The 13,395-nt window shown below is 40.5% G+C and overlaps 1 protein-coding gene across 1 annotated transcript in view; it reads left to right on the top strand.

Annotated features, from left to right (window-relative positions):
• slit3 (slit homolog 3 (Drosophila)) overlaps positions 1–13,395 on the top strand; it is a 231,779-nt gene that overhangs the window by 174,962 nt on the left and 43,422 nt on the right. Inside the window, exons 13-18 of the mRNA XM_067458018.1 lie at positions 2,288–2,431; positions 2,791–2,954; positions 6,839–6,989; positions 10,126–10,200; positions 10,740–10,883; positions 12,994–13,137. Coding sequence (XP_067314119.1) covers positions 2,288–2,431; positions 2,791–2,954; positions 6,839–6,989; positions 10,126–10,200; positions 10,740–10,883; positions 12,994–13,137 — 822 coding nt within the window. The remainder of the gene's footprint in view (positions 1–2,287; positions 2,432–2,790; positions 2,955–6,838; positions 6,990–10,125; positions 10,201–10,739; positions 10,884–12,993; positions 13,138–13,395) is intronic.

Below are 13,395 nucleotides of genomic sequence, written 5' to 3'. Positions count from 1 at the left end.
CAACTGATGCAGGGCAGATTGCCGAATTTACTGTAACTATCATGCTCTCCGCTAGAGGCTCTAAAGCAAAACATAAAACCATGCGGAGAGAGCAGCACTCGATGAGGCAAAGTGAAAATAAAAAGTCCTTATTGTTTCTCAAGTCTATTACCCATAGGGAACATGCACTTAGACCCGTTGCACTTAGACTGAGGGTTTAATACGGTGACTGAGGAGTACACAACGCAGTAAATGATCATCAGTAATCAAGAACAGCATACATAACACATCGGCAAGATTACAGCAACTCAACTATTTGCTTTTTTTTGTTTGTTTGTTTGTTTTGCTTTTTGTTTTGCTTTCATTTACATTGTTTTTGTTTTGTTTCTTGTTTTGTTTTATTTAGCTTTTTTTGCTTTCACTTTTCTTTTCTATAGACTCTTTGATCTTTTGTTTGGCTTTTTTATTTTGTTGTGTTCTTTGCTTTGTTTGATTTTTTTATGCTTTTTGTTCTTTTGTTTTCTTATTTGCTTTGCTTTGATTTTGACTGGTTTGTTTTGCTTTTTATTTCTTGTTTTATATATATTAAATTCAATTTATATGTGCACTTAATTTTTTATTTTATGAATTCAGTCAGTATTCATTTCACTATATTTGTGGGGGTTTTGTTTTGACATTTAAACAATATGTGCACTGTAGCCTACTGTATATTGCACATAGTGAAAATTTAAACATAAACTTATGTTAAATTTAAACATAAGTGTTATAGCAGAGCTTAATACAAAAAAACTAAACAAAAAATTTACTTGATATATCAGAGTTAAAGGTTTAGTTCACCCAAAAATTACATTTTTTCATTAATTACTCACCCTCATATTCGGCACATAAATTAAGATATTTTGATATTTAGCTCTCTGACCCCTCCATAGACAGCCACGGAATTGCAACTTTCATGGCCCAGAAAGGTAGTAAAGTCATGGTCAAAATAGTCCATGTGACTCCATTGGATCAGCCTTAATGACTTTATTCAGCAATATCAACTCTTCCATGCGATTCTCCTATGCAACGCATGCATGTTATCATAGGATCGTGCTCGGCCAATATTGAGCTGACATTTTGCCGTAAAAACCCAGAAGTGCAGTACTTAGTGAAAATCCCAACAAAGTGAATAGATAAGAGTGTGACAGGGAAGAGAAGAGATTGTTGAATAATTTTTGTTTGTTTTTGCTCACAAAAAGTATTATCGTCGCTTCATAACATTAAAGGGTTAGTTCACTCAAAAATGGAAATTCTGTCAATAATTACTCACCCTAATGTCATTCGACACCCGTCAGACCTCCGTTCATCTTCGGAACATAAATGAAGATATTAGTGTTGAAATCCGATGGCTCAGAAAGGCCTTCATTGACACCGATGTCATTTCCTCTCTCAAGACCCATAAAGGCACTAAAGACGTCGTTACAAAGCCCATCTCACTACAGCGGATCTACAATCATTTTATGAAGCCAAGAGAATAGTTTTTGTGTGCAAAAAATTAGTTTTAAATTTATTCTTGTATTCTGTCTGTGCCTCTGACGGGAACTCACAAAGCACCATAATGCATGCACAAGAATGTGACGTAGAGCCGGCTGAAGAGAGGAACTTTTTTACAAGCAGAGGAAGACGAGCCGTGCTTGTAAAAAAGTTCCTCGCTTCCACCGGCTTTACGTCACATTCTCGCGCATGCATCGTGGTGCTTCGTGAATTCACATCAGAGGCCAACACAGAAGACAAGAATTAAGTTGAATAAAGTTATTTAGATTATTTTTTTTGTACAAAAGCTATTCTCTTGGCTTCATAAAATGATTGTAGAGCCGCTGTAGTGAGATGGGCTTTGTAACGACGTCTTTAGTGCCTTTATGGGTCTTGAGAGAGGAAATGACATCGGTGTCAATGAAGGCCTTTCTGAGCCATCGGATTTCAAGACTAATATCTTCATTTGTGTTCCGAAGATGAACAAAGGTCTTACGGGTGTCGAACGACGTGTGTAAGTAATTAATGACAGAATTTTCATTTTTTTTGTGAACTAAACCCTTTAAGGTTTACCCACTGGAGTCACATGGACTATTGTAACAATGTCTTTACTTCCTTTCTGGTCCTTGAAAATGTCCATTCCATTGGTGTCTATGGAGGATTTAATAAAAAAAATATCTTCATTTGTGTTCTGAAGATGAATTCATGTCTTACAGGTTTATTTTTGGGTGATCTTCAAACCCTTTAAAGTGTGTTTGCTTTATACTGATATGAAAACTTCTGTTTACACTTCCAGTCTGCTGAATGCCAATAAGATCAACTGTCTTCGGGTGAACACTTTTAAAGACCTGCAGAGCCTTAACCTGCTGTCCCTCTACGACAACAAGCTTCAGACCATCAGCAAAGGCCTGTTCACCCCTCTGCGTGCCATCAAAACACTGTGAGTTAACACACACGCACGCACGCACGCACGCACACACACACACACACACACACAAACCCTCCATCCTTCACACCCACACTCAGTCCAAGAGACTCCAGTCTCTAAGCAACTGTTGAGCGGGACAGCCTTCACCCCGCAATTAATTAGCTCCAAGTAGATAGCAAAACAACAACACCATCAACAACAGCAAGATAAATGTGAACTAAACAAATGAAAACCTTACACTGAAAATAACAGTTCGTGTTTATGAATGCATAGCGATCTTATTGTTATCACAGGATATTACTGTTTGATTGGACAGACTCCCTCGACTCTAATTAAGCACTTTGAGTTATTGTTATGTTCGCCCTCCACAGCCACCTCGCTCAGAATCCCTTCATGTGTGACTGTCATCTGAAGTGGCTGGCCGACTACCTGTTTGACAATCCGATTGAGACCAGCGGAGCTCGGTGCAGCCACCCGCGCCGCCTCGCCAACAAACGCATCAGCCAGGTCAAGGGGAAGAAGTTCCGCTGCACAGGTAGAGTTACACACGTGCACTGTTCAGGGGATTCGGTACACTGTAAAAAAGTTAACAACATATGTTTTTACATATGTTTAACTCACTCGCAGGAACGCGCACAGAGTAATGGCCGAGCTCAGTGTTTTGTCTGAATAATAACGTTATTTTTTTGCAAAAACATATAGTATACCATCTGAACACTTTTTCCTATGGCGCGCATCTCACCCTATCATTGTTTGATGATTTTGTATAATTTTCATAATGTTTTAGCCTGGTCACGTGCAGGGCTATTTTTAAAATTTCTGAGTTCTGAAAAAGATAGTAGGATATTGGCTACTGGAACAACAGCAGGGTGAGTAAAAGATGGCTTTATTTTAATTTCAGGGTGAACTATCCCTTTAATGTAATTTAAGTTGAAATAATTTAAACATCTAAGCTGGTTGTACTTAGAAACTTAAATGTAACTTTTTTTTTACAGTTTATTTTGTGCTAAAAACAATATACAACTGTACTGTCAGACTTATGGGGTGTTCACACCAGACGCAAATGAAGCGAATAAATCACGTTTTTCACGCAAAGTTGGACGCGTGAACATTTTGAATTAATTTGCTTCATTCGCACGTGAAATTTACTACACAACATGGAAGGGGCTTCTGCCGGGCAGCGGCAGTCATCAGAAGTAGCTGAGTTAAGGCTGCTCTCGCTGGGGTTAATGAGCGCTGAGCTGAGCTCCTGGATCTCACACCTCCGAAAACGCCAGATCAAATTTTCAAATAAGCGCTCTCTCAATAAATAAACCACATAATTTAACTTTAAACAACTACATTCTCACCTGAAACTGTTAAAACTACATTTTGTGACACTGTAACAGTAGTATTTTTTTAATTACTCTAACCTCGGGTTTCCCATCCATCATTTCTCCACATGACAGCAACAAGCAGGCTCCTGATTGGTTAACACGCTGCGAATATCTGCCAAAGTGCAGATTTTTCAACTTGCAGGATTTGCGCATCAAACGCTCAATTTGCGTCATTCGCTCCGTGTCATTTGCGTGAATCGCGTAATTCACGCCCACTCATTCGCGAGAGTCACGCCGCAAATGTCTATTCGCGTCTTTACATTGCCTGGTTGGCTGATCAATACACTAACACTTTAAAAGAAGTCTCTCATCACATATTTGATTGAAAATAGTGTATGTAATAGTTATATTGTTTTAATTTAAAAAAACGATTTTTACAGTTTAAAATATATTTTAAAATGTAATGTATGTCTTTAGTGTCACATGATCCTTCAGAAATTATTCTGATATGCTGATTATATGCTCAAGAAACACTTATTATCAATGTGGAAATGATTGTGCTGTCTAAGGTTTCTGTGGTAACTCTAAAGCATTTTTTAGGAGTCTTTGATGAGTAGAAAGTACAAAACAGAAGCATTCATTTGAAATAGATTTTTTCATAACCATATAAAAGTATTTACAGTCATTTTGTATTCATTTAGAAGGCACAGCACATAATGTTTATAAAACCAGTCATACAGTAACCAAAAAGCTGGTTTAAGTTTAGTGAAAGGTGGAAAATGACCCACTAAATGATTGCTTTTGATCCACGATACCTCGACAAACATTATAAGAGTATTGCTTATTCTGAAAGTCAGTCCATGAAGTGAATTCAGCCGCTGCCGCCCCCGTCTCACCCACAGTGAGTCCACTAGTCTCATACACAGTGACTTGTTGATCGCTTGGAATTCTGGTCCACCAATAGCTGCTCACATACTTCACACTGAGACTCCTCACGTTCAACCACGTCCCTTTCCTTTTCTTATGTGTATGTGTGTATGTGTGTATGTGTGTGTGGCATACTCTGGCCTGGAGCAGTTCTTCTCACACACTGCCAGGTTTCAGAGTGCTAATAGGACAATGCTGGCTCTTCTGAACCAGAATGAAGATGCCTTGTTAGAAGATGCTTTACGAGACGGAACTGGCCCCCACACGCAGCCGAAAGCAGGGGCCCCTGAGGGAAATGATTTGGTGGGAGAAGTGCAGCCGCTGTTTGCTTTGATATTAAGCCACAGGTTTTTCTCATTAAAGTTCTGTCGGTATAACAACACAATAACAAGTGCAACACCAGGCCCCTAGTGTGTGTTTCCACAGGCGTTACAAGTGTTTGCACATGAAAATCTGTGTTTTATGTGGGTGTACGTGTGGTGGCAGAGGGCTTTGCTCAACTCCTTTCTCCTTTGTGATGTCTTTATGTGTTTGTCTCTGTAGTCCCTGTCTGTCTGTCTCTCTGTCTGTCTGTCTTTTCGGGCCTTGTATTCCTAGTGGGCTAATGTCCCAGTGACCGCGCTGGGACGAGGGAAAGGGGCCGACTCGCCCGCCCGCCCGCCCGTGTGCATGGTGGCCCAGAGTTCTGGGCGGCTTCCTGGCTGCTGTGTCCTGGCTGCTCCCTCCTCCTCCTCCTCCTCCCCGCCTCTCCGTCCCGCTCCGCTCCTCCACTCTGGCCTCTGGTGCAGCTGTCTCTTGTGCTTGATCTAACCATGTGCCGCCGCCTACACAAGCCTCACATGGTTCCGTCAAGCACCAGGGACCGCTGGACACACTCGCACACAGCATGGCATTCTGGGATATGTGCGGTGGCAGCTCTCTTTGCCACCACGAGGAGCGAAGGTGGCGTTCTGTAACCCGGGAACAACGGATCGCTTGTGAAGAGCTCTAGCTATGTTCTCCGTCTGCATCTCAAAGGGCGTTTTTAAGTTCGCTCTTGTGGACTTTGGGCTTTGGCTAGAAGCATCAGGGCAGCCGAACAGAGATGGTGGGAATAAGATAAACAGTGGCAGGCGAGTGATGGCTGATGGGAAGCAGACTTATCGCAGGCGGCCAGAACCTTGTGTGTTTTCCTGTCGAAACACTTCTTAGCGCCAGACCTCCAATGCCCGACCTCTTGCTCAATGACGGCGTTATCTTCAAAGAAATACAGACGATGAGGTCGCGTTGGCAAACAAGTGCCTGTGCCTGTTTGTGGTGGACGTATTTGTGGGTGTAAAGAACAAGGTCTAATGTGAAATCGAAAGATTTATTCCTGTTTATTGTGTGAGTGAATCTCATGCAAACATGTCCAGTTCATTGTTCAGGTCAAGTCTTATTATTTGAAATCTGAACTGTATTTACATGATATGTACACATTTGCATATATTTTATATGCAAGAATATGTAATACATTTTTTGTAAGTCCAATTATTTGAACAGTATTAGGTTTTTTTGTATATAAATATTTGCATGCAGTATATACATTTGCATATTTAAAATGTTGGTCACACTGTATGTTACATTTTTTTTTTTAATATAAATATTACTCATTATTGTATTAGATTTTCAACATTTTATTTTGGGATTTTTTCTTCATTCCTGTTGCATTAGTTCTTTTTATATAAATATTTGCTTATGTACAAATGTATGCAAATTATTTTAGGGTTAAAATTATTTTAAAGGTTAAAAAGTAATTATTAAGACAGAGAAGATCATTTGCCCAAATTTCACATTACTGTAATACAGTTTTATCTATGTTTTTCTCTTTTCCTATTATTTTAAAATTTGAACTGTATTACAGATTTTTTAAATTGTTTATTGTTGTACTATACAATTGACTTAAATCAGTATAAAATCAGTACACCAAAAACCATGATGTATATAAATATTGAACCTTTTTTAAATTTCTTTTACATTGCAATATGTGAATGTGATTAAATGTTGGGAAAATAATACCAGTGCAAAATTTTCCTGCACTTCTTTTTGTTATTTTTATGTGATCTGGACGTGTGATTGAGATTTAGCCGTGTTTGAGGAGTGGAATAAGCTGTTTGAACGTCCGTCTTTCTCTCTTTGTGTCTTCTGTGTTTTTTAGGTGCGGAGGACTATCGCAGTCGTCTCAGTGGCGAGTGTTTCCAGGACCTTGTTTGTCCCGAGCGTTGTCGGTGTGAAGGGACGGTGGTGGACTGCTCGAACCTCAAACTCACCAAAATACCCCCTCACCTGCCTGAGCACACCACTGACCTGTAAGAGACACACATTTCAGCACACAAACACATCTAGCGACCCCATCAATCATTCTCGACAACATTCGTCATTTACAATCTCACCTCGCTAATTCTTTCGTTGCCCCTCTGTCCCAGAGGCCTCCTCCTTCTCTCTTGTCCTCCGATCACGGGGTCTCGTCCCCGGCTGAGTTGTGCTGAATGAATGTCCGAGGCCTCTCCCAGGCTATTAACCACTCAACTGCGTTTTCCCTTGGCAGAGCTAGTCCGGGTGACAATGCGTTTGTCCTTGTGTTCATGTGTAGAGGACACATCAGGGTTTTCCCTCTGCAGTCCCATCAACTCGAGTCATCTGTCACACTCTCTCTTTCTCTCTCGCTCTCTCTGTCTTTCTGCGGCTCAGTGACTACAGCTTGCACCCGCTAGCACAGCTGCTTATTTATAGAGCTCTTGCGGGAATGCTTGCAACCAGGAACCAGCACTTTATGTCTGATGTGCTTTCCCATGGCAGGCCCCGCCAGGGAAACCAGCCCTAGGGGAAAGCAAAAAGACAGCCATGGTGCATTTGCTAGACTCTACTCTCACTAATATTTGGAAAGTCTCTCTCAACCTAGTCTAGTTTTTTGCACTTGTCTGTCTGTGTTTGGAATGGGAGTCTAGCGTACTATACTGCTGAATGCATACCGTGCAGTATCGTACCGTGCAATCTACTTTATCATTGTTTATTTATATCCCTGATCATTTTCATACTCTAGATTTGGTGCGTTCAAGTCCTCCAGTGAAGTTCGTATTTATAAGCTGGGATGCCGTAATTATGTCAGCTGCATCCAAATCACATTTGTCAGTGCATAATGGTGATGTACCTTTCCTATATAAAATTAATTTTAAACTCTAAATTTACCTTTTCATGAATAAAGAATGCCCGTCGGGTTTGTTTTTGCCGTTTTTCAGCAAATATCAGCCCATTTTGCTGTAAATTATATTGTTATATATTATATTGCAATAGTACAATGCTATGGGATTTTGCACATGCAACTTTGTATTGTACATGGGGGAAAAACAGTTATTTAGTACAGATGATGCATTAATTGCGTCCAAGTGTACCGCACACAATTTTAGTATGTTCTTATTACACGGCTCTGTGAAATACTTGATTCTGATTGGTCAATTGCGCATTCCAGCGGTATGTTATTTCTAGATAACAACCGCTCATCCGGTTACTATAAGTTATCTTGAATGGTACTACTTCTATGCTTAACGCTGGTGCCATCTTGTGGCTGTTAAATACTTAAAATGTAAATGTAAGCCTTGCACCCTTTGCAGCCAATCGCACGCCCCTGTTTGAGCTCCACCTCCATTGTTAGCCACTGGCATATGGGATAAACGTGGAGCGGCGGAGTCAAACGCCTTCCCTAAACTTTGAAGAGCTCCGCCCATGTGAGAATCAGCCAGTTGATTCACGAACGCATCGATTCTAATCAGAAGGCTCTATTAACCCATCGGAGTCGTGTGGAGCACGTTATTTGGCGGACAGCTGCATGTCTTATGGACTTCAAAAACAGCTAACGTTACAACTAAGTTACTGCTTGGATTAACGTTAGCCTGGACTTTTTAAATATAACTCCGATTTTATTTGTCTGAAAGAAGAATGTCATATACACCTATAATGACTTGAGGGTGAGTAAATCAGGCTTGGTTTCATTTTTGGGTGAATTCTGGGATATTTTGGCCTTGTTTTTCTCTACAGTGGAAGAAAGTGGAGACACGGCGTCCATCTTTGATTGCGTCCAACTTTTTTTCTCACTGACACATCCCCACCTTGGAATCTCAGGGCTTGTCGAAAATATTGAGGTTCCCAGACATAATTACAACTTTGTGGTGACATACATGTCCATTCATCTCATAAATACTTGCCAACATTAGCCTAGAAATCTAGACGCACCCTAGCGGCAGCAAATTTAATTTGCCCGCAAGTGTGATCTAGCAACTCTCAATTCCTATCTGAGCTGTATTCCTCAGAATCTGGACGGCCCAATCACATCGTGTAGGTAGGCTATAGAGTCGGCGGGCGGGGCCATAATGACGACGGCCGAGTTGCGTTTGCGTGCTTCTAGTAACAAAGTCATCTAGTAAACACAGAAACTGGCGAACGGCGGTCTGTCGAATCAGCTCTGCCCGCGCCTCCGGAAGACTTAGAGTTAAGCTTGCCTCTGAGAAAAGAACAAAGAGCGGCACTGAAGTCATTCTTAAAAAGGGAAGATGTGTTCGGAGTTTAGCCGACCGGATACAGCGAATGTTTAATCAGTCAGCGAGCTCCCCTTCACCGTCGTTGCTCCGGTTGGTGTAGCGCTATCCTATCGCGTGCAGAGGGAGTTTGAAAGACAACCGTTTATCCGCCCCTCAGATTGAGCCCTGTCTATGGTGAGTTTCCAGACCAAACATCTTGATGTGGGTCTGGCTTGTCAGGCTATGCCAACATGACTTGAATGCACCAATTTAGGCAGATGTGTAACATCTTCATTGCACTACATTAATAGAGAAAACTTAAGAATTTATCTTCATATAAATTCCAAGCAGTGTTGTTTAACACATAATCAAGTAGTAATAATGGTAATTCGGTTCTTTCCTTCTTTTTTCTTTTTTTTAAGGATCCCTCCAGCGCTTGCCACCCCTAGTACAGAGTTGAATGCCTTTCCAAAATACGCCATCTGTTTCTCTTTCTCTGTCATAGTCTTTTCCTGTCTTCATTTATCTGCATAGCCCATTAGCCCGTCTTCCAAATCCACTGTTATTATTTGCAAAAGCGTCTGAGTATGTCCTTCATATTGATATCACTGGTGATGAGGGGCAGATGAATGTGTATGAGAGTCACATATCCAGCGCGCACACCGGAGAGAGCGATACTGATTTTTCATTACGATGACATCACAGTCCTGATTATACACCGGCTCCCACATAAGAGACTTGAAGACTGAAACAGAGACAGTGTCTGAATGATAATTGCTTTCAGCTCTTTAGTCTCCATCTCACTCCTACATGCTCCAGTCAGGTTTACTTGTGCTTTTTTTGTGAGACTTTATCTTATTATTATTATACCTTGTGAGGACTATTACTGTTGAACTATTAACCTCTGTTTCTCGATCTCTCTCTACTCCAGACGGCTGAACGACAATGAAATCCCCACCCTAGAGGCTTCAGGAGCCTTCAAGAAGCTCCCAAACCTGCGCAAGATGTACGAACGGGTTTATTTCTCCTCTTTGTTTGAAGGGTTTTGCTGCTGTATGACATTGCCGTATTTGGGAAATTAAGCTTTGTATGCAGTGAATGCAATGGACATTAGGATAAGGAAAGCTTCTGGAATATTCCAACCTAATGGGCAAAAGCATGCAGTGATTTACTGTCAGACAGTATTTGCAGCTCACTCCAAAATTGGAAAAAGCAGTATTCGCTCAGGAAGAGGACCGGTGATTTATCATGCATGAAATTGCTCACTATCTAGCACAGTTATAAATTGGGCAGATCTAAAAGACGACCTTACATTTTACTGTAGCACAGTTTAAAATTAAGCTGTGAATCATCATAAACGTGTGTTTAGGGTACAACCACAACCTATTTATATGGTGAAACAAAGAAATTTGCAGTGTACAATTGCAACCTGTGCATTTTGCTATTTGTCAAAATGATAAATAGAGCATTCGAGACACATTAAAAGAAGTGCTTGTGCGTCAGAGCACATGGGAGTTGACGTTTTCTTGAATTCCGTCCTTACAGAAACTTGAGTAATAATAAACTCCGGGACATCCGCGAGGGGGCGTTTGATGGGGCCGGAGGCGTTTTGGAGCTGCTGTTGACCGGAAACAAGCTGCAGTCGGTCAGCGGACGGATGTTCAAGGGTTTGAGCGGCCTCAAAACACTGTGAGTATCTCCACCGTTTCAACGTTCAAGCACATTTTTCAAAAACTAACCCTGCTTCTCCTGTTATCTTGCACATTAAGCCGCGTTCACATTCATATATTCACACAAAATCTGAATATAAATGCTCAAACACTAGTTACGGCATTGGAAATGCGCTTTAAGGAATTGCTCTTATAGGCTTATTTAGAAACACATTTTCAAGAAAAATGTCCAGCTCTCTGTGATCTTCGGGTCTAATCAAGATGTTGACCGCATGAAGCTATTCTAAGAAACTAACGGGCACAGACATAATCTATGCTGCTGTGCTATCGGGAACAAAGATGCTAATACAACGCATATTCTGAAACCTGGTGGTTAGAAAAAGCCTTCCTAAGGTCTGCTGCCGCTCTAATTAGCTTAATTGGAGAGAGTGGAGTGCATAGGAGCAAATGAATGGAATCATGGTCCTGCAATATTGGATTTAGTGGCTTTCAAATCTCAGGAGTATGTGTCCAAATTGAGTTTGCCCGTCTCAGATCCCTGTTTGTCAGAGTTTAATGCCAAATTTGCTGCTTTCAGGTTTTCATCACGGCAGACTCTGGTTTGCATTAAGCCCGTTTGTGCTGCTGAAGGCCTTTAGGAGACCCTGATTGTTTTGGGCGTCTCACCCCTCCCCAACCACACACACACACACACACACACACAAACTCATCTTATCTTGTGTCAAGCAGGGAGCTGCCTCAGCGGGCCACGTCTGCTGCACAGACAGAATCTCAGAGAGCAGACGCACATGGTTACAGCACAGGCCGCGCTCCAAGATCATCCTCACACGCAGACGCGTTTACCTGGCAGTCTCACCGGCCAGAAAGCCATGGACTAAACCTGAGACTTATGCTGTCTAAATAAAGCTGATTATAGCATGCACTAACCCAAAGTCTACACCTAAAACAAAAGTGTTCAACAAAATATGCTATGATGTAAGATAATCAGTGCTGTCAAACGATTAATCGCGATTAATCGCAGTCAAAATAAAGGTTTCTGTTGACAAAATATGCGTGTACAATTATTCAAATACACACACATACATGTATATATTTGCTTGTATATACATTACATTTATTTATATCATTTATATTCTATTTATGTATAAATATTTTATATATAAATATAAAAAAATCTTAAATAAATAGGCATGTGTGTGTATTTGTATATACATAATAATTATACACAGTAAGGCAAGGCAAGGCAAGTTTATTTGTATAGCACATTTCTTATCCAATGGCAATTCAAAGTGCTTTACATAGAAATGTATTAAAATAGTAGTAACATATGCATGAGGAAAAAGAATACCATGTGTACGAATTAAAAATGAAAGATAATTAAAAAATAAAATAAAATAAAATAAAATAAAATAAAATAAAATAAAATAAAATAAAATAAAATAAAATAAAATAAAATAAAATAAAATAAAATAAAATAAAATAAAATAGTCCGATACACAATAGTGGTCTGAAATCAAAATAAAACATCCTTCAGTTTACAGCCTACATACTGTACATGTGCCATCTTAATTAGAACACCTCTTGTTCATTTCTTTCTCAAACATGTTCATAACATCCATTTCAATCACTATTCCCTGAATTTTACTCAGGAACCTTCTTGTTAAACCCATTTTCACTCATCATACCTTTCCACACATTTCCACTCAAAGATGGAACATTTTTTGGATGGATTAATTTCTGGTCAAGATCTTATTGACAAAATGCAGGCAAAACCTCACCCAAACACACATAATGCTATATACAGTACCATCCGATTCCCTTCTTGTAATCTCTCAATGAGCAAGTCACTGCCAGTCCATCATCACGACACACATTAGATTCCTGTGTCTGTATGCAGCTACTTTCCTCCTTTATACCGGTGTGTATGTGTACCCACCCACTGCATGCATGCCACGTCATCTCAAAATAATGTTTCCAAATCAAAATGTCAGCAATCATACCATAAAACCACCAATGACAATGCATTACAGAAGCTATAGTCTCATAAACTCTATGGTCCTCCCTCCCTGTGAATGTGCTGCTGTCTGTCAAGGTCAATGTGATCCATCCTGCCTCTGTGTTCCCATCAGGATGCTGAGGAGTAATCAGATCAGCTGTGTGGATAACGCCACCTTCACTGGCCTGAGCTCGGTTCGCCTGCTTTCCCTCTACGATAACCGGATCTCCACTATCGCCCCTGGAGCTTTCAACACCCTGCATTCCCTCTCCACCATGTGAGTCCTCCACCCTCACACACACATTCCTCTCTGTGTCATGGGTTCACTCTATCAGTTATGCATCCATAGTCAACTGAATTCTGTGCTAAAGAAAAAAAGATTGAAATAATAATACATAAGAATTGGGAATTTAAAGCGAAACTATCTCGACTGCCTGGAACTATTCGTTGAAGTTGCTGTGTCCGTACCAAACCCACAAATGAGTTCATTCAAAAATTCAGAAAGGCGCAGGAAATCAAACACAGTCTATCGGGT

This window comes from Pseudorasbora parva, chromosome 11 (genome assembly GCF_024679245.1).
Source record: "Pseudorasbora parva isolate DD20220531a chromosome 11, ASM2467924v1, whole genome shotgun sequence".
Taxonomy (NCBI): Eukaryota; Metazoa; Chordata; class Actinopteri; order Cypriniformes; family Gobionidae; genus Pseudorasbora; species Pseudorasbora parva.
This window is presented reverse-complemented; position numbering and strand designations above follow the sequence as displayed.